This window comes from Neomonachus schauinslandi, chromosome 11, assembly GCF_002201575.2.
Source record: "Neomonachus schauinslandi chromosome 11, ASM220157v2, whole genome shotgun sequence".
Taxonomy (NCBI): Eukaryota; Metazoa; Chordata; class Mammalia; order Carnivora; family Phocidae; genus Neomonachus; species Neomonachus schauinslandi.
In genome coordinates, this window is record NC_058413.1 from 71,861,118 (window position 1) to 71,885,938 (window position 24,821).

A 24,821-nucleotide genomic window follows, 5' to 3' on the forward strand; every position below is an offset into this window, starting at 1 on the left:
TATTTCTAGAAATCATTGAAATCCGTTGCAACTGGGTCTAAATGGGAATTTTAATATATTCCAAAAATATATTCTGCTCTTTTCTTGAGAGCTACCAAATCATAAGTGATGCCATTTAGCAGGTTTGTTGGTTTGAGGTTGTTGTTTTTTTTTCCCCCTCCCCCTTTTCTGGTCTCGCTTCCATATCAGCCTGATTGGTAACAGAAAGGAGAAGGAAACAATAAATCTCCCGGTTCCTCCTGGTGTGAATGCCCAATATACTGTCAGAAGCAAAATGTATGGGAAGTGGGGGGGAGTTTGGGTCAGCAACTTGGTGGCAGGGGCGGTGGGGCAGGGGAGGGGATGGTTTTCTGCTGTGGTAAAGCAGAAAAACCCTGTCACCGAATTTAAATTAACAGACTCTGCCCAGAGGGGAGCCGTGGTCTTTGTGTGGCTGATTAATGTCAGCCTTGTAAACGCAGTGCTCCAACCACAGGGCTAGCCAGCTGAGCAGGAAGCTCAGAGAACACAGCATCTCCTGCCTGGGGATGGGAGCAAAGCCCAGTGCCTCCGAATAGGGCTGGAAGAGAAAGCGGCAGACCAGGAACATAGGTGATAGTTTTAATTAGATTCCAGCTGTCTGTCCCAGTGAAGGAGACACAAGGCAGCCTGAGAGGCACCTTCCCTTCAGACCTTGCTGCCACAGAGAGCAACATTGTGCGGCTCCAACCCCTTCCTCCCCTCCCTTGGCTCGTCCCAAGCGCCACCGCCATCAGAACAGTGAGTTACAAATCCTAAATGATCTCCGGTTCTGAAGAAGCAGCACGTCCGGGAGCACATCTCTGGAAATCCTGAAGGGGCTTTGCCTGGGGAGCCCAGGACTTTGTCCCTCGTGCTTGCCTGAAAATGCTAGTGGCAGCGGGCAAATCCGTCCATCCTGGGTTTCCGCCTCAGCGAAGTGGGTCTTGTAGTTGTCAGCAGAGGCTCAGATGAGAGACCCTGCAGGAATTTCCTGCCCCATCTTAACGTTGGTGAGAGTGGTTGGTGTTCCAGACGCTGGGCGTGGAGGTCAAATCCGCAGGCAATGTGTGGGATTTGAAAACCTGTGTGGTGCATTTATGTCAGTCGCCGATGTGTTTCCATAAACCTGTGTTTGTGACTTTGAGAGGTGTCCTGAGAGCAGCTAAGCAGGCAAGGCAGCTTCTGGGGCAACACAACCAGCTCGGACACCCAGCCAGGGTTCATGCAACCCTATGTCTATTCACCCCTGGAATTGTTGAAGAATTTAATCTTGGAGCCACCCTACAAAGAGCCAGAAAGCATCCCTGAAACCTCTCCTCTGGGCCTTATGTCAAGGGGCAGCAAGGGAAGAGGAAAGCCTTGTTTTTAATCCCCACACCAATAAAATCAGAAGTTGATGTTTATATATCACAGGGTAGTTGTTTTGAAAGAGAAATAAAAGTAAATGATGACACTTTGGAAAAATGGACTCTCTGGAATGGAACCAAGAACAAGCTCTCAGTGTTGACCTTTTGGTTAAAGCCACATAATACAATTTATGTCATTCCCTCCAGATATATGATTTTATTGGTTTGCTGGGAATTTTGGCTTAAGGGAAATTACACATTGGGGGAATAAAGTGTTTAACTCTTATTACTGCCAAATGCCTGACCCCATAGTGAGGTGTTATAGTGGAAAACAACACAGACTGAGGCCCTCCCCTCTAAGAGTTTACATTCTAGGAGTCCATGATTCCCAAGAGGCATTTTCACATGGTGGTCCTAGCGAAAGACCCTTGATTCATGGCTGTCTTCATTAAGAGCATTTAGGATCAAAATAATGCTTTTTCAGCCTACAAAGTTGTTACCTTTTGCCTCTAATAAATCTTAACACCTGCTGAATTTGGGGTGCATAAACCATATTGAAGTGCTAAGATACTCTGATGAAAAGAGTTAAATTGATCTCCAGAACCAGAAGTCCATCCGATCATCATTCACTAATTTGTTGGTTGTTGGTAGACATTTCCTGGCTGATATGTTTTAGCTTTTGTGTATATCAAGGTAAAATGGACTTTTGGTAAGTAAGTGCATTTTTTTAAATCACAGAGCTAGAGGTCACCTTCTGAGCAGATCTTCTCCCTTCTTTTCGATGGAGTGCTCCAGGCTCACTGGCCACTGGATTTCCTTTTTCTCTGTACATTCCCTTACGGCCTTTCCCATTCTCTCAGCGCTGCGAGGCACCTGAGCGCCGGCCGCCCTCACATTCATAGCTCAGTGTGGACCTCTCCTCTGATCTCCAGCCTCCTGCGCTAGCTCCCTCCGTGAACCTCCACTCACATGTAAAAATGCCCATCTGGAATTTAATCTGTCCAAAATGGGGCTCCTGGCCTGTCATCCTCGTCCTCCTGTATCCCACCTGATCGCAGCTCCCTCTTTTCAGCCGCCTCAGGCCCAAACCTGAGTCATCCCGGGATCCTCTCTTTCTCTCACACCTGGTGTCCTGCCAGCCCCACCATCAGCAAACAGTCTTTTCTCACCACGTCCGTGTTCAGAACAGGCCGGCACCAACCACGTCTCACGGCTTCAGAGGCCAGCGCCTGAGCAAGCCGCCGCTGTCCCACGCCTGCGCTCCCGAGGGAGTCCACCAGCTGTCTCGGCTTCCGCGCCCGCGGCTCGTCCGGCTCTTCGCAACCAGCAGCCCGAGTGATCCTGCTCAAATCCGAGTCCCGTGTCCTGACTGCCCGCCCCAGAGCTCTCGGCTGCCTTCCCACCTCAGCACCACAACCCCACTCGGTCTGCTCCCCAGTCTGCTGTCAGCCGGAGACCATCTTCCACTTCTTTCTTCCTGACTGTGGTCACGCGGGCCCTCTCGACGGTGCCCTCCAACACACCAGAGGGGCTTCCACCTCTGCCCTTGTGGGTCCTTCTGCCGGCCCTGTTCTCCCCCCCGATATCTGCGTTGTTCACTCCCTCCCCTCCTTTGGGTTTTTATGCAAATGTCAAGGCCTTCCCTGACCACCTTATTTAAAGTTACCATCCTTCCCTCCACCTCCCACACTCTCTCTACCCCCCACCCCAGTACTCCCATTCCCCCCCCTTATGGCTTTATTTTTCTTCCTTTTTACCCCCTAACATGCCATTTATTTTACTGACTCTTTATTGTTTGTTAATGTCTTATTTACTCCCACTAAGTGTAATAATTTCCTCAAGAAGTTTGACTCTTGGCCATTGATAAAATCTCTAGCACCTAGAATACTGCCTCATCGATTCCAGATACACATTTGTTGAAGGAATGGATTAATATATATTTCTTTTTCTGTGGCACATCTTTACCCACATATCTATCAGCATCTTAGAGTTTTTCTTAAAAGATGTGTGGGGTTCTTTAATATGTGAAGAATACCCAACTGTTTATGATATTTCTTGCCAATATTTCACATTTCCTTCCCATTTAATTTAGTTGTACATTTTTTAAACTTTTGTAGGAGCAAAGTTGTTGGTTTCTGTCACCACTGGTCTTCTGTGTGCGGCCCCCTAAGTCAGCAGAGCCGTACTATTCTAGTACACTCTCATCGCTCACCTTCTCGCATCTCCCACAGGCATCAACAGGAAGGTGGTGTACTCCCTGGCTGACTCTGCCGACGGGTTCTTCTCCATTGACAGCTCGTCGGGCATCATCAGCCTGGAGCAGCCGCTGGACCGAGAACAGCGGCCCTCCTACAACATCAGCGTCCAGGCCACCGACCAGAGCCCCGGCCAGGCTCTGTCCTCTCTTGCCACGGTCACCATCACTGTCCTGGACATTAACGACAACCCCCCTGTGTTCGAGAGGAGGGACTACCTGGTGACCGTGCCTGAGGACACCTCCCCGGGCACCCAAGTGCTCGCTGTTTTTGCCACCAGCAAAGATATCGGCACGAACGCTGAGATTACGTATCTCATCCGGTCTGGGAATGAACAAGGGCGATTTAGAATCAACCCAAAGACAGGTGCGTACACGGCAACCCACTTAGAACTCACGGCTTCAGTATATCCTGCTTCTCTTAACCATCTAACTGCCCTCTGGGTGGGCTCTTTTTCCTCCTCCTCCCTCCCTCCCACCGGAAGCACATCTTATGGCTGGGCCTGCGTGCCGACCCGAGGGGCCCTTCTGGCACCTGCTTCTGTGGATGCCTCCCTGCCAAGTGTTAAAGCCCCTAGCTGTGGGCTCACTCAGCAAACACTTGACCTCCGGGTGGGCTCCAGCATGTCTCGGAGGAAGGCTCGGGAGCAGCAAGGTGGCTCATAGATGGGGACAGGAAGTAGTATTTGCATACCGAGCATAAGGGTCTCTTTCTTTCCCTGTCTTTTCCATTTTTGCTTGGTTTCATTTTGTGTTGTTTTATCTGGATCATGTGTTTATGTATGTGGAAGTGCTCCTAGACATTAGCATGCACCTGTCCCTGTCCACGCTCAGGCTGCCACTCTCTGGTCACCTACGAAAGCAGACACTGAGAAGTGGTGTGCATGGTGACACATAGGCCTCGTCAGCTCAGCACCCCGGTCGGCTAGAACTGGCACTGTGTTTGGGTCCCGTCCACTACTCCCCATCAGAACACTGCTGTGTCTCACCACGCCCTCTGCAAAACTCAGGGACGGTTTGGCGTCACCTAGGGAAAACACATCTAGAAAGAAATCAAGAGAACAGAAAGAGAACCCTAGGGCTTTCTTTTCATTAGGGAGTTAACTATCGGGGGCACTTTGGGTCATAAAGATGGTGATAAAATAAAGATAGTAATTCAAGAAACAGATTTGGATATTCTATGAAGAGTAAATATACCTTTCCACTATGTATTTATAGTGTTTGTATTAATGTGTTCAAAGCACTTTCATGGATATTCTCCTTCGTTTACCTATTCCCCTATAAATAGTCATAGTCAAAGGCAGGCCCATTTTTCAGATAAGAAAGGTAAGTCTCTCCCACTTCCTGTCCGTTGGACATAATTCCCTCATCACACAAGGAAAATGCACTTGTTGAGCAAGGTGGCAAAAGGAGGTGCATTCTCCTTTGGACAGTTCAGTTAACATGAACAGGAAACTATCATAATTAGCAACATTTACTTGACATGGTGAATACGCCAGATTCCTATTAAATTGTTAGTTATTTCTCTCCTTTTCCATACAAGAAAAACAGAGCTTCGTTAAGTAAGTTCTCCAGTGCCCACTGAGAGTCAGTGGGGGATCCAGGATTTGAGCCCAGATCTTCCTGATTCTGGAATACACACTCTCACTTCGTAGAGCATTGCTCTCTGGGTGGGGGGATGTGCAAAAAAGGGAAGGAGATACAGTCCCCGCCCTTAGGTTTAGGAAGGTGGAAATATTGATGGAAGAATTGCATTAGCAGCTTCTCCCAGCAGTAACTCCATTTATTAAGGTCGTTACTTCGAATTAAAATGTATGGGGTTTCCCTCATTTAAATACATGTTAGACTTGGTCTGTCTAGTTACGGCCATTGTATATGAACACCATGGGGAAATGGTTAAGTGCTGTTTAAATTTGACACTGGATAACAAGACTGGAATACAAAACAAAGCACTAAGGGTGGTAATTGCTAAGAAAACTTAATTATGGGGAGAAAGAGGCTATGGTCATAGGTATGACTTCAGTTTCTCACCTTAAATAGAAGGGCAGCTTTAGCAGCTAGGGAAGGTGCCTGTCTGGAGATGGGAATGGACGTGACATACTGACCTTGGTCCTAATGATTGTTTTCCAGTGGGGAGAGAGGTGAATGCCCTTGAGAACTGCACTGCAGGCAGGACGATGACCAGCTTCCAATTGCAGGGTGCAGGATTGGGTCACCTCGCCAGAAAGGGATCGAGTGGGAGGGAGAAGCACTCACAGAGCCCCTCCTAGGGGTGGCACCCAGCCAGGGGCTTTCAACTCTTCTACTTGCTTAACTTAAATCGCGTTGATATGGACACCACGTCCTGTAGTCGGGGACACTCAACTCACACGTTCTATTTGACCACTAATCCCAGGTATTTCCTTTTCATTAGGTCACTGTACCTTGAGCTGTCTGAGCTCTTTGCCCTCTTTGTGCTGTAATAGTTTTAGATAAGCACATTATAACTTGGCAAGGCACGTAAGTGGTTAATTGAAATCAGCGAAGTCTGCAGGTATTGACTTGCCGACGGGGAGGTGGGGTCATGCAATCACATCCCCACATCTCAGCTCATTCTCTGTCTGCCTGGGTCCAATTAAGGGATCATCGGGAGACACTTATCATGGAAGCTTGTTTCTGTCCCTTCTCCCTAGCAGCATATGGGCGAATGATGCCAGAGAGTTTCGGGTTGCTTGAGAGAAGTTCAGAAACTGTTGTAGAAAACAGTCAAAGACTTTATTTCTTCAGTGTTGCTGTGTTTTAACTGACAGCGTTAATCAGACTCTGAGATGCTTTCTGCGGGGCATTAAATAAACAGATTCCTAAATATCTACAATTCTTGGCTGGAGATGATGTTATAAATATTTCCATGATTATGGAACTGCTGACCAGTGTTTTTTTTTTTCCTAATCAAATCTAAAATTTCCCATTTTTCTTCAAAGGGGGTATTTCTGTCTCTGAGGTCCTGGACTATGAATTATGCAAAAAGTTTTTCCTGGTGGTGGAAGCCAAAGATGGGGGCACACCCACTCTCAGTGCCGTGACTACCGTCAGCATCAACCTCACCGATGTGAACGACAACCCGCCCAGGTTCAGCCAGGACGTCTACAGTGCTGTCATCAGTGAAGATGCCTTGGTCGGAGACTCTGTCATCTTGGTAGGTGCCAGTGGGAGGTCCAGATGTCTGGGACTCATAATCCTAAATAGAGTGAAAAAGTGAGCAAAATCTATCCTGGATTCTCGTCACACTTTCTCTTTTCAGGGTCTTTTTGTCCCCAAGAACGCTAGTCAGTCACCAATCTTTCAACTGTTCCTTCTTTTGTACATTGGAAGCGTCTGATAAATTCATTTATTGCAAGGTATAAGTGACCAATAATTACTTTCTTCCTTGGAGTGTATGTTTTTCAAGAAAACAAAACAGACCATGGAATACATTTCTAATGATAGCTCTCACCAGTTTCTGACCTTAGATAATAAGTTACTAGGTGGCTAAGGATAAAATAAATCCGCCCTACCCACCCTCTGCACGTGCACACACACACACACACACATGCATGCATGCACGCACAGAGAGTAGGACAGCTATGCCCATTTGTAAGACCTGGGACCCTAAGAATAAACCTTTTCTCTGTCTCTTATGTCATGTCTGTCTCTCTCTTTTTTTTTTTTTTTTTGCTTGTGTCCCATGAAGCTAGTAGCAGAAGATGCAGATAGCCAGCCCAATGGACAGATTCGTTTTTCCATTGTGAATGGAGATCGGGACAATGAATTTGCTGTGGAGCCTGTCCTAGGACTTGTAAAGGTTAAGAAGAAGTTAGACCGGGAACGGGTAAGCTAGTTTGGGCCAGTTCCCCTGCTGTCGACATCAGTCCCTTCACTGGAATTGAGCACAGGCTCCCTGAGTAAAAGTAGGAAGATTCTCCATTCCAAATAACGACAGTAAATAGGATGGGCTGAAATACAGCATGACATATTTGGGTTAAGCCTTAGAAAGAATTTTCTGCCAATAGATACTGGCAGTTTCTTATTTATGGGTGTTTTAAAGAAAGAGCAAAGATGTGTCTTTCTGGATGCTTTGAATTTCAGTCCTTCCTAAAGCGAGGAGGCAGGAAAGTACCTTCAGCACTGGCATCCTGTGGTCCTGGTCTCATTGGCAGCTTTAGGCCTAGATGTGCAGATACAAAAGGATCATTTGAAGGTATTTAGGTCAGAAAGAATGATCCAGAAAACTCCTCCTCTGCCAAGGTTAAACTAAGTTTCTAAACATTGTGTGTTTTGACTAAAAATATATGTCTCCAGAGTGAAATTCAATATGGGAAAAAATGTCACAGTAGTGGTGCTGAAAAGCAGAAACACCTCCCCAGGTGGTATATCCCCATACCTCCCGAAGGATCAGAACAGAGAAATAAGATCAGGGTGACAGCTGCTGTGTTTGAACAAAGGCCGAGAGCTGTGGTTCTAACCAGGGGTGGTTTTGCCCCTCCAGGGGACCCTTGGCAATGTTTGGGGACAGTTTTGGTTGTCCCAAATGGGCAGGAAATGACATTGGCTTCTAGTGGGTAGAGACCAGGCGTGCCGCCAAACATCCTACAGGGCACAAGTCAGCCCCGGCAGTCAAGAATTACCTCAGGCCCACATGTCAGGGGTGCCGAGGTTGGGAAACCCCAATCTAGAGAACCAAGAGTGAAGGTGGCTGATCTTCAGCAGAGCACAGCCGAGCTTGCAGCACCTCTGAGTGTGGGCAGCGGCAGGGAAAGGCTGCCCTTCGTTACTGTCAGCCCTCTGTGCTTTGGCAGGTGTCTGGATACTCCCTGCTGGTCCAGGCAGTAGACAGCGGCATTCCTGCGATGTCATCGACGGCCACTGTCAACATTGACATTTCAGACGTGAACGACAACAGCCCAGTCTTTACGCCTGCTAACTATACCGCTGTGATCCAGGTAAGCAAAACTCGCCCGCCAGGCACTGGGCCTTACGCACTCAGCCTTCTTCCTCTGCTATGGTTTACTCATCACTTTTTCATTTTTTTTTTTTTCCTATCAACTCATCCTGTCATGAGGCTGGGATGACAAGAGCCTGACTCTTCCACAGCAGCAGCTGACTGATAACCACTGATGAGCACTGTTGCCAGTGGGGTTCTTTCAAGCGCCGGGCACTTTGCATGCACCGCCTGTCCCCACCACAGCCCAGTGAAGTGGGAGGGTGAGGCAGCCCCCACTTTACAGTGAGGGAGCCAAGGGCCTGAGGGGTTCAGTAGCTCACCCACGATCCTGCAGCTGGTAAGTGGCAGAGTGAGGATTTGAACTCAGGTCAGTCTTCTGCAGAAACCGCCCTCTTTTTACCCCAGCGGCAGGCTGCCTTTCTGCCCCTCCGTGCTGTCCCGGCATCAGTGGGAGGGGATTGCTCCAAATCGTCTCCTCTGTCCAAGACAGATTGGGCATCAGGAAAGGGCTGTTACGCATTAAAATCAATCTTCCAGAAGCAATTTGTTTAGCACTTTAAATCCACCTGCAGGATGGAGTAGCTTACGGCTGGTAGTCAGCTCTCGGTGGGGCATGACTCTTCTTCCCATCCATTTTTTATTCAAAAGATGTTTAATGAGCTCGGTGCTAGCGGGGGAGCTACCTCTTCTTCCCAACTCCGGGAAGGTCAGGGAATCCAGTCCAGGAATGCTGTGGGCATGGAAGAGCTAGAGGCAACAGGGATTGATACATGTGTTGTGAGGGGCCTCAGAGAGTCCCGAGCACCAGCTCTTGCCTGATCCGGTTTGGCCTCAGAATCGCCTCCCACGGGGTCTGCAGGCTTTGTGGGTAGAAGGAGAGATGAGAGTGAGCCAGGGCTTGAGGGACTTCTTTGGAATAACATCAGGACTCTGAGTCTGGCCGTCCACAGCCAGCTCCCCGCCTCTACTGCTGAGGTGTCCAGGAGTCAGGCCGAGAGAGGAGGCATGCTCTGAGAGCAGGCAGCCCCTCTGCTTCTCGCCTCCCACTTAGCGAAATCGGATTCCTTCCCCAGTGGTATTTCGGTCTTCTTCTCCTCTCTGATGCTCTTTCCAGCAGTCCTGCCTTCTTCTCCCTCTCTGGCTTCCACCAAGCTTACCCCCACCCCCCAACCCCCGCCCCCGCCCCGGGGTCTGCCCCTTCCTGCATTTTCCTTTCTCGAAGATCGCTGTCCTCCTGGTCCGCCTCCCACGGTGGCACTGTCCGCCTTGCCCAGCCTCTGCACGCTCGCCCCAAAACAAAATGGGCTTTACCTACTCAACATTCGGGTTTATGACACACATCGATCAGCTTGACAGACTGTTTCACATGCACCACAGGAAGTCAGCAGTGAAAGAAACAATTGCAGCCATGAGCAGTGACCGTGGCTCATATCAGCGCCGGGGCCTGTCTACACTGTCTCTCTCTCTCGCTTCCTTCTCGGATGCTGACCCCTGGGGCACACATTCTCTCTCTCCCTCTCTCTCTCTCCAGTGCAGGAAATGGCTTTTATAAAGTGAGCAAGCAAATCAATAAATCTTCTATTTTGTGTGGTGCTGAGTGTGTGGTCACCGTGAAATAGTAAATCTGCGCTGGGCTGAGGGGGTGCTGTGGCTGACAACAGGGGGAAACGGTGTCTGGTCCTTGATGACCAAAAGGCCAGTTGAGAGAAGGAGCAAAATCACAGGTCTTTGAGGTCCTTTTCTCTTTCTCCTTCAAGGAGCGTTCCTCCCTTTTTCCAACCCAGGATGATTTCCTTATTCCAACACATGGTTTTCATAAGACGAATTCAGCACTTAGAACTTGAGTGTGCCTGCCCCGTGCGTGCCTCCCGTCCACACGCACTGTATCGTGGTCTCCATCTCTGTGACCGTAACTTATTTAATGCTGAATCGATGTCATCAGCAGGCCTGACTAATGAAACTGACTTCAGGCCCAAGCTGTGGTCTTGCTGAAGTCTAAACAGAGGGGGGCAAGAAAACCAATTTGCCTGAGCTACAGAGAAATTTAATTTGGCGTTATCAGAGTGAGGAGAACCTTCGACCCAAGGAGGAGTGACAAAGAGCCTTTGTGTTGCTATTTTGGGGAAAAGGCAGAGAGGTTCTGCAAAATAATGCTTGAATGATAACATCAGGGTTTCCAAAAATTCTGATGACTTTAAGGATTTTCATTCTCTCCATTCTCAGTTTGGGAAACAGTCCACCCCCTTTCCCTTTCCTCCAGAAACACGGCAAAACTGTGTTCTGAGGGGTGAGGTGTAAAGGCCCATTTTCCACCTGGCATATGCCTTTGTGTACTTCCTGGGAAGTTGCCAGGATGTCTCCCCACCCTCACCCCAGAAAGTTCCATGTTGTGACACTGTGTCACAGCGTTGGGCCTCAGTGTGTTCGTGGTGTGACGGGTGTGACGAAGTGCCTTCCCATCCCGAAAGGGTGATGTTTTCTTGGCCGGAGAGGGTTTCCGACCTACTCACAAAAGGCTGGTGAGAGCCATTTAGGTGAACTCAGGGCCTTTCCATCCTGTGAAGGACAAGGTGGAGCCGGCGCCACCTGGGAGGCCCTCCTGTGCTCACCTGCAGCTCACGGTCTCACGGGGCGGTTGTGGGGAGGCCGCCAAGGACGCAGAGCATGACGCCTGTGGACGCCACTGTACTCTCAGAAGACAAGATAATACCACAGGGAACCCCTTCTGCTGAATGCCCTGTTTTCTAGCCGTAATGATGGGGTTTTTTTCAATGTGAAGAGAGGTGTAATTTTATCTTCCGTTTTAATATCCTCTTGCATGCAGGAAAACAAGCCAGTAGGCACCAGCATCTTGCAGCTGGTGGTGACAGACAGAGACTCCTTCCACAATGGGCCTCCTTTCTCCTTCTCAATTTTGTCGGGAAACGAAGAGGAGGAGTTCGTCTTGGACCTGCATGGGATCCTGCGGTCCGCTGTGGTCTTCAGGCACACAGAGTCCCCGGAGTACGTGCTGTGTGTCCAGGTACGGCCCCGTCCTCTGGCCGTGTCAGGCCACCTTTCCCTTGTGCTGGTTTCTGCGCCCGTTGGATGGGTTTTCTTTGGTGAGCGAGTCAACATAATTCATCACTGTGCAGGCATGTTCCCCTTTTAATCTCAATTTCAATTTCACACCAATAAAAGCGGCCTCTTTGTGTGAAATTGAACAGGAAGGAAGGAAGCGTCATTGTTCAGAAGGGACATTCCCGTAGAGTGTCAGGCAGACACTCGCTGGGCCGAAATCTGCATTCTCCGAATTCCTGGGCTTCTACCTGACCCTCAGAGACAGCTCATTGGTCAAGGCTTGCTGCGCTATACCGAATAGAAGTTGCTACATTTCTCTACCTATCAGAGCTACCGATCTTTGTCCTAATGTGATTGAGGCATATCGTGGGCTCTGCTTCTGAAGAGACCTTAGTTTGGTGAGTTGTCCCAGGGAGGGAGGAGGGGGCCAAGCCCTCGGATGGCCATGGCCTCCCAACATCTCAGGTTCCCCAAGAGCAGTGGCCTGTGTAAAATGAAATAGGACAAAGAGGCAAAAGTGGCAGCTGTGGGAAGAGTGTGGCTAGGAGCAAGAAGTGAGTCCCCAGGAATTAATTTTGCCCGTACCAAGATTTGGTTCCCATCTGTGAAACCAAGTGACTTTTTTTTACTCACAGTTGCCACAGAGGGCAACCCAAGTCATTATTAATGGTAGAAATAATAACAATAATAATTATTTATATTTGGGTAGCATTTCACTGGATTCATTACTTCTTTGGGTAAGTTATGGCTTACTCTGCTCCAAGAAACCTTCCAGATTAATGACTTTTTGCTCTGAGCACGTCAGTGAACGCTCCAGTTGCCTCCCACTCCTCCAAGAATACTATGTAAATAATTTTATATCACAGTATAGATACAAAGAGCAAGGAGAGATGTTTAGTGCTTTCCCACAGAAGCTAGTATGGTTCCTTGCCTGCCCCCTCATCCCTCCATCCTCAGACACCTCCCCTGGGGACCCAGTCCATGGGAATCTGCCCATCTCGGAAGCTCTACGGCATGGCCTACCACCGTGTGGCCCATGGGGTAGAGAGTAGATTCTGCATCTCAGACTTTGGGAACACCACAGAGAGCTTTCTCGTCCTCGTCCCTAAAGTTAAACTACCACAAAGTGCTGAGTTTCTGCCTTCATAAGGTCCCCGTGTGCATCAGTTACATTTCCTTTGTGCTTTCCCCACTTTATCCTGTACCGCCCCGTATGCTCACTGTTGCAGGAGCCCCCTAGGTGACTCCTCTGGCCTCAGCCTCATTCTTTTCTGATACATCCCTCCGCCCCTCCCAGGTTAATCATTCCACTTTGGTTATGTCAGTCCCCTAAACCAGGGGTCGATCAGCTACAGCCCCAGGACCACATCTTGGCCTCAGCCTGTTTTTATACATGAAATTTTACTGGAATGTGGCCTTACCCATTTGTTTACATATGCTCTGGCTGCTTCCACACTGGAAACATAGTTGATTAGTTGATAGAGATCATATAACCCCAAAGCCTAAAACGATTTCTTATCTAGCCCTTTACAGAATAGATGTGCCAACTCCTGCCCTGAGCTAAAGCCTCTGTGGCTCCCCAGTGCCTGAAAACTTGGGGTCTGCAGGCTGAACTCCAGGCCCATACTCTCCGATTTTGAATCTCGGAGTCCTTCAGCAGACATGGTTCTCCAGTCCCGCTCAGTCCACAGGCCCACTAATCTGTCACCTCACACCCAGCAGCTTCACACCTTTCTGTCACCTCTCTGCTCTCTGATGTTTGAGTGAGCAACCTCTGGCCTATGAAGTCCACACTCATCACTGTCCTTCGAGGCCCTCCACAGTTTGACTTCAAGGTCAACCTCATTTGCTAAACTTCCCTCCTCCTACATGGCTTTTCCCTGTCAGCATCTCTGCCTCCCATAGTTGATCACATTAACTCTGATGTACTAAGTACTTCCGGGGTCAGACCTGTGCCAAGCACTTTGCCATCACCGTGTCTTTTAATCCCCACAATACCAGAATCCTGTGAAGGAGGTACTACTCATATACGCAGATGAAAGGTACAAAAATCGAAGTTCCGAAATGTTAAGTCACTTCCTCGAGGCCAGAGTTGAGATTCAAACTCAGGTCTGTGTGATGCCCAGGTCCCTGCTTTTACACTGGCTTCCACCTACGAGGACATATCTCCTCCGCCCCCATCTGACCTGCAGAGTCCACCTCGGCCCTCCATCCTCAGATACTTCTCCTGGGGACCCAGTCCATGGGAATCTGAATCTGCCCATCTCGGAAGCTCTACGGCACGTGTGTGGCCCATGGCAGGTGTTCAGCAAACATCTGCTGTCAGGGTGGTTCTTCTATCAATTCTTTTTTTTTTTTTAAGATTTTATTTATTTATTTGAGAGAGAGAGCAGAGCGAGAGAATGAGCACATGAGCAGGGAGGAAGGGCAGAGGGAGAGGGAGAAGCAGACCCCCTTTTGAGCAGGGAACCTGACACAGGGCTCGATCCCAGGACCCTGGGATCATGACCTGAGCGGAAGGCAGACGCTTAACCGACTGAGCCACCCAGGCGCCCCTATCAATTCTTATATATAGAAGGAAGACAAAGTTTTTCTCAGGCTACCTATTTTTCCCTTTTCTGCCTCCCATTTTTTTAATTCTAAACCTTCATATTGTATAATTCACAGCTCATGGTATTTCTTGAATGTACAGAAAGGTGTTCCCTGGCCCAATCCAAAGGAAAGAATGCAAAGAGGGCAAAGATTACTCCTCCGAGTGAGAACGCCACTTTATGCGTGACATTCCCTGGTGGCTTCTGTTCAAGAAGAAAACCAGGCCAGCGTGTTGCAGGCATATCAGATCTCACAGCACCCTCTGTCCCCCTTCCTGTTCACCCCCAACGGCTAGATTGTGCGGACACGTTTTATCGTCCATAACCGAGTGTACACGTGGGGACCACAGGTGATAAATCACTCCTCTGCCTGCATCGCACATCTTCGGCATTTCGCCGAACAGGAGCAGGGGATGGAGGAAGAAGCAAACGCGGGTAAAGGAATAAATGTCTCCTCTCTGAGTTTTGTTGGTTTTTAAATGATTCTGCTTTTTCTGAGTTCCTTGCTTTTCTCCCTCTTGGTTGTTTTAGGCAAAAGACTCGGGCAAACCCCAGCAGGTCTCTCACTCCTACATCCACGTGCGGGTCATCGAGGAAAGTATCCACAAGCCCACGGCCATCCCCCTGGAGATTTACATTGTCACCATGGAGGACGATTTTCCCGGGGGGGTCATTGGGAAGATCCATGCCACAGATCAAGACATGTATGACGTGCTCACGTTTGCCCTGAAATCGGAGCAGAAAAGCTTGTTCAAAGTGAACAGTCACGACGGGAAGATCATCGCCCTGGGGGGCCTGGACAGCGGCAAGTACGTGCTGAACGTGTCCGTGAGCGATGGCCGCTTCCAGGTGCCCATCGATGTGGTCGTGCACGTGGAGCAGCTGGTGCATGAGATGCTGCAGAACACCGTCACCATCCGCTTTGAGAACGTGTCCCCCGAGGACTTCGTGGGGCTGCACATGCATGGCTTCCGGCGCACCCTGCGCAACGCTGTGCTCACCCAGAAGCAGGACACCCTGCGCATCATCAGCATCCAGCCCGTGGCGGGGACCAACCAGCTGGACATGCTGTTTGCCGTGGAAATGCACAGCAGTGAGTTCTACAAGCCAGCCTACCTGATCCAGAAGCTGTCCAATGCCAGGAGACATCTGGAGAACGTCATGCGCATCTCAGCCATCCTGGAGAAAAACTGCTCGGGGCTGGACTGTCAGGAGCAGCACTGCGAGCAGGGCTTGTCCCTGGATTCCCATGCACTCCTGACCTACAGCACGGCGCGCATCAGCTTCGTGTGCCCGCGTTTCTACAGGAACGTGCACTGCACCTGTAATGGTGAGTCTGCGTTTATTAGGCACAACCCAAAGAGGAATGTGAATCCCCACTGCTGGGGGTTCAAAATATACTGCGTTTGGACCACTCAAAAACCAGTTTCTATAGGAATGAATAATCACTCAGAAGTTCTCCAGACAGACAGGAGCTGACACATTGTTTTGTCACTTTTCATGGTTATCAGTCATTCCAAAGAAAAAGACATATAACTACATTAGCAATAGGGAAGGTGAAGAGATATACAAAGTATGTTTCCAGTGATGTGTGTGGCAAATAAAAATAATTTGGAAGAAACATGATTAAAAAATGCTTTTTGGAATTTCAGAATCCTTTCTTCCTGTACTGCATCCTTTCCTTCTGCTTAATCCACTTCAATTTATGGTTTTCTGAGGGTAGATGGGTAGACTGCAGGGGCTGTGGCGCGAATCTTGCCCCAAGACTAGCTGTAAGATAAGAAAACCAACTGAGCTGGAGTCAGAATGCTCAGCTTATAATCCTGCAGGGTTTATAATTAAACAGCTTTGTGGGGCACCTGGGTGGCTCAGTCGTTAAATGTCTGCCTTCGGCTCAGGTCGTGGTGGGTCCTGGGATCCTGTAACGGTGAGTCTGGTTTGGAGTTCCCTCACGCCGCCCATGATCTGAGTAGACCAGGCCGCCGTTCCTGATAAGCATGCATTCGTTCATTCGCTCATTCAGCAAAATGTTTACTGACCACCCAGGACGGGCCAAGCTACCATGAGAGATGCCGGGCCAGGGGTAAGCAAGACAAGGTGAGCCCCTCTTCCCGTGGAGCGTACAGCTCATTGAGCAGCACAGACCAGCAGGCTAGCAGGAGCCCATGCATTAAGTATTGCTAGGGGAGTACAAAATCCCGCAGGAGGACCCATCAAGACGGAAGGTCTCCTGACGGGTTGGGATAAAGGATAAGTAGGAATCAGACGCATGGGAACAGGTAGGGGAGGAAGAACATTCCAGGCCAGAGGGCAGCTTGTATGAGGAAGGTCCAGAGTAGGAGAGAAGCCCACACCAGGGGAGTGGCAGAGATGTTCTGTCACTGAAAGGGGGGGGGAGGTGCATGATGACAGATGAGACCTGTGAGTGGGCCCAGGGTTCACACAAGGGCCATTAACCAGGATGAAAATCGTAGAAATTGTCCCAAGGCAGGAGGAGCCGTGGTGGGCTGATGTGAAGTGAAGAAGTGACAGAATCAGCTCTGTCTTTCACAAAGAGTGTGTGCTGGCTGCAGAACGGAACGGATTAGCTGGGGCCAGGCCAGAGGCAGGCCAACAAGTTAGGAAGCTACTGCTGAGGGTAAGGGCAGCTCGATTTGCTTCAGTGAAAAACGGGCCACTCAGAGGGATTCAGCCCTCAGAGCAGAGGAGATGGAATGGCTCAAGTCTGTTGATGTAACAAGAGTCCCTGAACCTTGACCTTTCCCGGTCAGAGGCCATAGCTGTCCAGAGTCCCATGCCCACGGTGGTCAGTGAGAAGTATTGCTCTCTGCCTTTTTTCCTCTCTGACACGTGGAGCCATAAATTCACTGCCCTCTTCCAAGAAAATTGCTCCTGGAGTTTTTCTAACCAGTGTGAACTTGGCCCAAAGGGACTGTGGCCAGAAGAGAGGCCATTTGTAAAACATCCCTTTAGGTAATTGGGGACAGGAAGGGCCCCTGACCTCTTTCCCTTACAGAAAGTTCTTGGTTGCAGCTTGGAAAATAAGCTCATCAGAGCAGGGCTCCTGAGATCACAGCTTCCCCCCACCCAGGGACCTTTTGACCTCCTTTGAGAAGCCTAGGAAGTGATGGCCACTCACCCTGCTGTACCAGTGAATTCTGTGTTTTCATCAGGTAGATGCAGTGGTGTCTGACCTGCTGAATATGTAAATTAGCTCCAAAGTAACTCAAATCATGCAAGCTAGATGTGATGCTTTTCTGGCAGATGCCACCAGCATGCAGGATTTATGAGTGCCTGCTGTCTGAGCTTTACCTAGATCTCCTTTGTGGGCAAACTGATTTATGCACCAAAGCTCAACTAGAGCCTTTCTGCAGTGACTCACAGCGGGGTTCAAAAGAGGTTCACTACAGGACAGGGCAGACCCTGCAGGAGAAACTAAACCAGCTAATTAATCCCTGTGCTCTGAGAACTCATTTCAATCAGCAGACCTCTGTGGTAGCAGCAATGTGCTAGGCACTAAAGCTTCAACGTGGAAAAGACACCGCCCACCCCTGCCCTTAGGAGCTGGTTATTATGAGGTCAGCTTGTAAGTGCCTATTTGCAATAACAAGGTTATAATAAATGTTAGGGAGGAGAAAGGACAGGATCCCGATATGGCCAGAGGGAGGCTTTCTGTGACATTTCTATACCACAGACCATCTGTGTTCTGGGTCTTGAGGGATGAGTATGAGTTCATCAGAAAGAGTCAGAGGAGGGCTGACTTGGCAGAATTTCTCAAAAGAAGGAAATCAGAGAGGTGATTTTTGTTGGAGAGAGGGAGGCGTTTCGTGAGACACTAATATTTTAAATGCAGTGAGTTTCGAGTTGGGGTCCCTGCCCAGGACTCCTGTTCTCTGGTCCCCATAAACCTTTTTATTCCCAGTAAACCCAGGATGCCGAAAGCTTTTATTTATTTATTTATTTATTTATTTATTTATTTATTTATTTGAGAGAGAGAGAGCACAAGCAGGGAGAGCGGCAGAGGGAGAAGCAGATTCCCTGCTGAGCAAGGAGCCCAATGTGGGACTCCATCCCAGGACCTGAGATCCTGAGATCATGACCTGAGCCAAAAGCAGACGCTTGACTGACTGAGCCACCCAGGTGCCCCTGCCAGAAGCTTTTATGATTCAACCCCCAGACATCCCACAAAGAGGCCTTCTTGGTTTGAAAAGTGAACAATTCCTCAAAGAAGGCTGCATGTGTAGATTCAGGCTCATCTTGGAGCTTCTTCTCACCTCCAAGCCACTCTTATAATTAAGCTGTAAAACGAAATACTGGATTTTAGTAGTAGAAGACTTGGAAAGGTCATCTGGCCCAGTCCCATCTTCAGCAGGTGATATATGACCATCTCCATTTGATGAATGTGGTAGCTCCGTGCCCTGCCCAGGGCTGTGTGGCTTGTGAGGGTGGCACGCGGATTTCAATTCAGGCTCTTCTTGGGCCCCTCTTTTATTATCTGCATCTTAAGAATAGGGGCTTTTCCATTTCTTATGTGAATCACGACCCCAGTGCTATATGTAGGCATACTCAGATAGCCCCGTTTTCCCCAGCAGACTACTGACCAGCGTCACAGTACCATCACAGGACAGCTGAGGGGCTCCCAGACACCAGCATGCATGCATGGGGCTTACCAGAAATGCCCACAGCCAGCCCCACATGCAAATATAATGGTAAGATTCAGGTGAAGCTTAGGAGTCTATATACGTAGCCCTGGGTGATTCTAATGCTGGTAGTCCAGGAAAACAAACTTGGAGAAATCCCACAGCAAGATAAAATAGGAAAGATTTCCTGCAAGTTCAGGGGCAAACTCTTAGTTTGAAATAGAAATAGCTCTCACTTCTTTTCAAGCGTCCTCTAATGAAAATACAGTGAGGAACTGTTAAGGAAAGCAGTAGGCATTTTAGGCATTTTCTCATTTATTGGACAGAGAGGTAATTGAATTCAGTAATTGCCCCCCTTAAAACACACGCACACGTGTGTGTGCACACACATGCACAATTAGTATTGACTGCGCCTCAGTTTGCCCTGGGAGCTTGGCAGATACAATAAATGGACTTTTCCACCACTTGGTGGAATAATTATGATGATAAATAGAGGTAGCTGCCTATTCTGGACTGTGTAGCAATATTTATACAGATCTGGCTTTGATATGTTCCTCCCCACTTCCAACTCCTCTTTCTCTCCTGCACAGTTTTTTGGGTCCAATTAACAAAATTAGCATCTTGAACCAAAATGCTGAGTTGCTTTGACAAAATGGAAGCAGACTTGAATTTTAGTGCCAAATAGGCTCATTAAATTCCAGCCACCATCGAGCATCATGTTTGAACTGACCTTCAAGAGATACAAAGTTCTGATGTCACGACATGACTCCTGGTAAACTTCACAAGTTTAGTGAACTTCAGCACTTCAGAAGAAAGCCTCACGCCAATTTAAATGAACAGGGAATGAAGGGTGCCCTGTGGGCTGTCCTTGATGCTCTGTCCTCTTGCTGTCCCACTGGGCTGTGCTGATTATCCCTTTTGTAAAAATGTCATTGACTTTTCAAAAGTCCAATATAGGGGCGCCTGGGGGGTTCAGTCGTTAAGCATCTGCCTTCAGCTCAGGTCATGATCCCGGGGTCCAGGGATCAAGTCCTGCATCGGGCTCCTTGCTAAGCGGGAAGCCTGCTTCTCCCTCTGCCGGCCACTCCCTCTGCTTGTGTTCCCTCTCGCCCTCTCTCTCTCTGACAGAAAATTAAAGTCTTTAAAAAAGCAAAAACAAAAAACCAAAGTCTGTCATAAAAATCTATCAAAAAAAGAGCCCGTTGTCCAGGAGCATGGACTCCCTAGGAGGCCATCAGAGGTTAAGCCCAGGATGTTGATGGCGGTGACAGCCAGAGCTGAAGGGAGCATCGGCCGTGGGGGGCACAGCGTGGGGGCCAGGCAGAGTGTGAGCAACAGCTGGCCCGCCCTCAACCATGGCCTACGGCGCTGTCACCAGAGTTCGCTCGGGGAATGGAGAGCAACACTGCAGCACATCACTGAGGGCGATGCCCACTGAGCTAGCTCTGAAAGGGTGCCTGGAATCCGGCACGTGCTCTAGGCCGAGGAGCACGAGAGCCAAGGCCTGCAGCGGAGAAGCAGGGACAGGCTTAACAATGAACATTTACTGAGCGGTGACCAGTGACTGCGCTGTTTGTCCAACATACATAATTGCATTTAACCCTTCTAATAACCATAAAGACAGGGTATCATGAACCTTCCTCAGAAGTTAAGGAGACTCAGACTTGGGAAGCTCAGCGGACTTGTTCAAAGTCGCAGAGCTACGCAAATGGCCGGCGCCATGATTCCCAGCGGGCAGCCTCAAGCATGGTGCCCTACTACTTCCACACCCATGTGAAAGCACCTTCAAAGTTTCCAATCCAACCTCCCACCCACGACAGACATCCCGTTAACTACATTCCTGGCACAGTAATTCAGCCGGCCTCACAACCTCCCAAGATGGACCGAGACAACCTTCTCCCTTCTAGTGCCCCCAAATCCACCTCCTTGTAACGTCACCCAGCTCGTCCATTAGAGCCACCCAGAACCTGACCCAACTCCTCCTCTACAAGCTGCCCTCCATATATTAAAGGGCAGTTGTTGTGACCCCTTGAATCCTCTTTCCCCACGCAAACTGCCGAAGTTCCTCTGCTCCGTGGCTGCAAACAGAAGCTATAAACAGTTGTAGGTGGTGTAGTTGGGGCACAGAGGAGGCCCAAGGAGGGAGTCCTCAGTCCTGTTGGAGGAGTCCATGAGAGGCACTGCAAGCAGGGAGGATTGTCCTCCTGGGTCTTTGCCAGGCAGGGGATGCACTGTCAGCGGAGAGAGCAGTGAAGAGAAACGCCCAGAGATTTGGGGCATCTGCTCATCTGCTCATTCACTCAGTAGTGATGTGGATACTTTGCCAGGCCCTGGGCAGGGTGCTGGAGGTATCGGGGTAGGTGAGGCTGCCATCGTCCCTGTCCTCAGGGAGCACGAGGAGCCAGCATCATGCACTGGACAAATGACAAGGATGCTGAGGAGTCAGGATAGTCCCGGGGAGGATTACCAGGGGACAGGTAAATGGAGTCTGTGATAGGCAGCCATGGTAATGCACTTCTTTTTTTTTTTTAAGATTTTATTTATTTATTTGAGAGAGAGAGCATGAGAGAAAGAGATCAGGAGCAGGGGCAGAGGGTAGAGGAAGAAGCAGGCTCCCCGCTGAGCAGGGAGCCCGATGCGCAGCTCGATTCCAGGACCCTGGGATCATGACCTGAGGCGAAAGGCAGACTTAATCGACTGAGCAACCCAGGCGCCCCGGAAAGCACTTCTAATAAACACCATAAAATAAAATGACAAAGGCTTCTGTGAATCAGTAAGACACTTAAAACTTAGCCTTGATGAGTTTTTAAAAAGCAGAGAAAAATCTGAGATTGGGTTTGCCTTGGGCTGGGGTTTGTTAAGGCTAACGCTCAGAGAAGAAAGCCAATAGTCCTCACCTCAAATAACCTTCAGTGTAGTCTCTGAATCCTAACCTGCAAGCTGGAAAGTTTCCATTTTGCATTCATAACAGCTATGGCTCTGCAGATCTTCATCTCCAGTACACAAGTCCCAAATGTCAGGAGAGGTTTAGAGGTGTCTACCCTGGCCATGACACCAGCTTCTCAACGTGTGGATCTTCCATACATATTCCACCCACACACAACTGCCCCAGAGAGGATGTCTTAAATGGAATTTAAGCTAAATCATCCAGAAAATATGGCTGAGCCAAGCAAACACCATTCCAGATGATTCTGTGCTTGTGGGAGAACCATAAAAGACCACTTCAAACCAAAAAGACCTCTGGAGAATATGTTTTAAAACTTCATGCAGGCCAAGAATTAAGAGGAAAGCTTATTGACTTGTACAGCATTTGCTAAGACATGGCATCCTGCCAAAGTGTGTGAATTCAGGGTGTAGGATATTTACCATTAGTTATCAGATCCACAGTATAATGAGGCAGAAATGTACATGAAGAGGTTGAATCAGCTCCAAGTGATGGTGATAATAATGACAGGTAGATACTGATGTATTCGCTCAAGGCATAGACTTAATCCCGGGGGCTGCGGGAATGGCAGCGAGACCCTCCAAGACCCCAAGAGGATCACCATTCCCCTCTGTGCAGGTTCCAAAGCTCTGAAGCTGCTGCTCCAGTGAAATGTACGTTGTCAGCTCTGTAGAAAGTGGCCTAAATTTCCACCTGAGCAACGCTTCAGAATGTGGAAACCTTCTTTTGGAGAATAGCCACATCCTGTGCACCTTTCTCCCGTGAGAGGCTGCATACAGGGCTGTCTAGAAAGACCACCTCTGCCCGAGACAAGGTGGCCAAGGGGCTGACCCCACAGGGGCCTGGGACGCTGACGAATAAAATGCCCCAGGCTTTAGCTTGTACCTCCCAGGCACACAGTATTTCATATCATCTATCAGTGTACAAATCACGAATTTCACCCAAAACCAGCAAGGAAAAGATTACAATTGAGTTCAGGTTTCTGCCATGGGGCTGAGTCAAACTAGTGTCTCCAGTTTTGAGACCTTGTAATAATTTGTTTTTACTTTGTTTTTCCCTTTAAAAATTGCTTCCACGGGACGCCTGGGTGGCTCACTCGGTTAAGCGTCTGCCTTCGGCTCAGGTCATGATCCCAGCGTCCTGGGATCGAGTCCCAGTGAGGTTCCCTGCTCAGCAAGGGGCCTGCTTCTCCCTCTGCCCCTCCCCCTGCTTGTGTGCTCTCTCTCTCTCTCTCTCACACACACACACAAATAATAAATAAAATCTTTAAAAAATAAAATAAAAACTGCTTTCATATACATTAGCCCATTTAATCCTCACAACTCTATGAACAGTTATTGTCCTCATTTTTCAGAAAAGGAAATCAAGACTCAGAGAAGTCAAGTGACCTGTTCAGAGCCACACAGTAAATAAGTGGAATAACTGATCAGAGCCAAGATCTAGGCTACAGCTTGTCACTGCAGATCCTTTCCTGTTACGATACATTAGCTTCTTGAGGGGACCTGGGCGTGGGGCACAGACTTTCTCTGCCTGCTCCGTATTCTCGGAATTGCTAAAAACATCCGATCCTTCTATCCTGCCACAACAAATGGCATTGGTCAGTTTGATAAAGTGGGCCCCTTCTGCCTTCCTGCTAACTCTGGCACCAAACTGATGGATGCCTGGATATCAGAACGTGTAGGTCTAGACCCTCCACCCCCCCAGTTGTCACTGATCCCAGCGCAAGTTAATCAAACCTGGATTATTTAATGATAGTTAATAAGATAAACTTCCTCCCAGAGGCCAATGGGACCTGACACTGTTTTCTCTTAACTATGACTATGATAAGGCGCCGTCTGCCATCAGAAAGATGAGCATTAACACATGCAAGCAGTCGAGCCACTCGCTACGGCTGGCTCATTCCCATTCCCATGAAACACAGGGTCTTTCAGACTCACAATAGTAGGTGTCTATACTTCCATGAAAGGGGGATGATATAAACGTGGGATTTCTAAAAACAAGTTAAGCCCTCAGCATCCATTTAAAGCACACTGGGTTTCATGTTGCTCGAGAATGTAGGGCTTTGGCTGGAAAGAGGCTTATTATTCCCAGGAAAGTGTCCCCAGGACCCAAACGTCTAGGTGTATCTGAGGTCAGGGCACACAACATTGTTCAGCGTTGGCATACAAAGGTCAAGTCCCTCTGACAACATATATGTCAGAAAGGACCTAATATCTTATCCTAATTAATGGGGAAGGAAAAACTACAGTATTGTACATGGGGAATATTTAGTTTGGGGAAACCTGTTTTTCGTAGCCAGAAGTCTTTCTCTGTTTGGAATAGACCGCATTTTGCGCACATGCTCACATCTGTCCCCAGCTAAGGACGACATTACATTTTACACTGACCTCTGGATTCTAATCTGCCTTCCTGCTCTCTTGAGCCATGGGAGAGCGGACCGACCATGAGCAGAGTGAGCTGACAGAAGCAGCTGGAGTCTGAATGTTTACGACTGATTCCAGCCCAGGCTGAGACTTGGTGGGGGAGGCCCCGGAGGATTTTTAACGCATCAAGAGACAGATCACTTGCCAAGAACTGTTCCCTTTGCCTTAAAAAGCCTATTAAAAATAAAAAGAAAGAGAAATAAACCTATCAAAGTCAATGGCTGCTAGAATGACTAAAAATATAGTTATTATATATCTAATATGTATATTAATATTACTACTTTTTAAGTGCACATATTATAATACTTACACTAATGTATTTTTTTTTACATATCCTCCAGCTAGAGTTTTTATAATGGGCAGTGGATCTAACATAATCCATTAATTTAGTGGATGTAATTGTATGGGTTCTATGGTTATGACACGAAGAAAAAAGAAAAAGCTTTGAGTTTGAATCCCAGCTGCTGGTCTGAGTGGCTTTGGCTTTACCCCAAGATAAGAGAGATGGTGACAGAATAAGAAGCCTTTGCCAGCTACCAGGGCAGGGCTGATGGTAAGAGAAACGGTAAAAAAATGTGGATAAAAGGGAGAAGTACTCAAATG

The 24,821-nt window shown here is 48.5% G+C and overlaps 1 protein-coding gene across 2 annotated transcripts in view; it reads left to right on the plus strand.

Moving 5' to 3' along the window:
• Positions 1 to 24,821, plus strand: part of FAT3 (FAT atypical cadherin 3) — a 508,513-nt gene that overhangs the window by 446,600 nt on the left and 37,092 nt on the right. For both annotated transcript variants that reach the window (XM_044919382.1, XM_021679088.1), the window contains exons 13-18: positions 3,578 to 3,967; positions 6,561 to 6,775; positions 7,310 to 7,447; positions 8,415 to 8,558; positions 11,385 to 11,582; positions 14,743 to 15,541. In XM_044919382.1, coding sequence (XP_044775317.1) covers positions 3,578 to 3,967; positions 6,561 to 6,775; positions 7,310 to 7,447; positions 8,415 to 8,558; positions 11,385 to 11,582; positions 14,743 to 15,541 — 1,884 coding nt within the window. The remainder of the gene's footprint in view (positions 1 to 3,577; positions 3,968 to 6,560; positions 6,776 to 7,309; positions 7,448 to 8,414; positions 8,559 to 11,384; positions 11,583 to 14,742; positions 15,542 to 24,821) is intronic.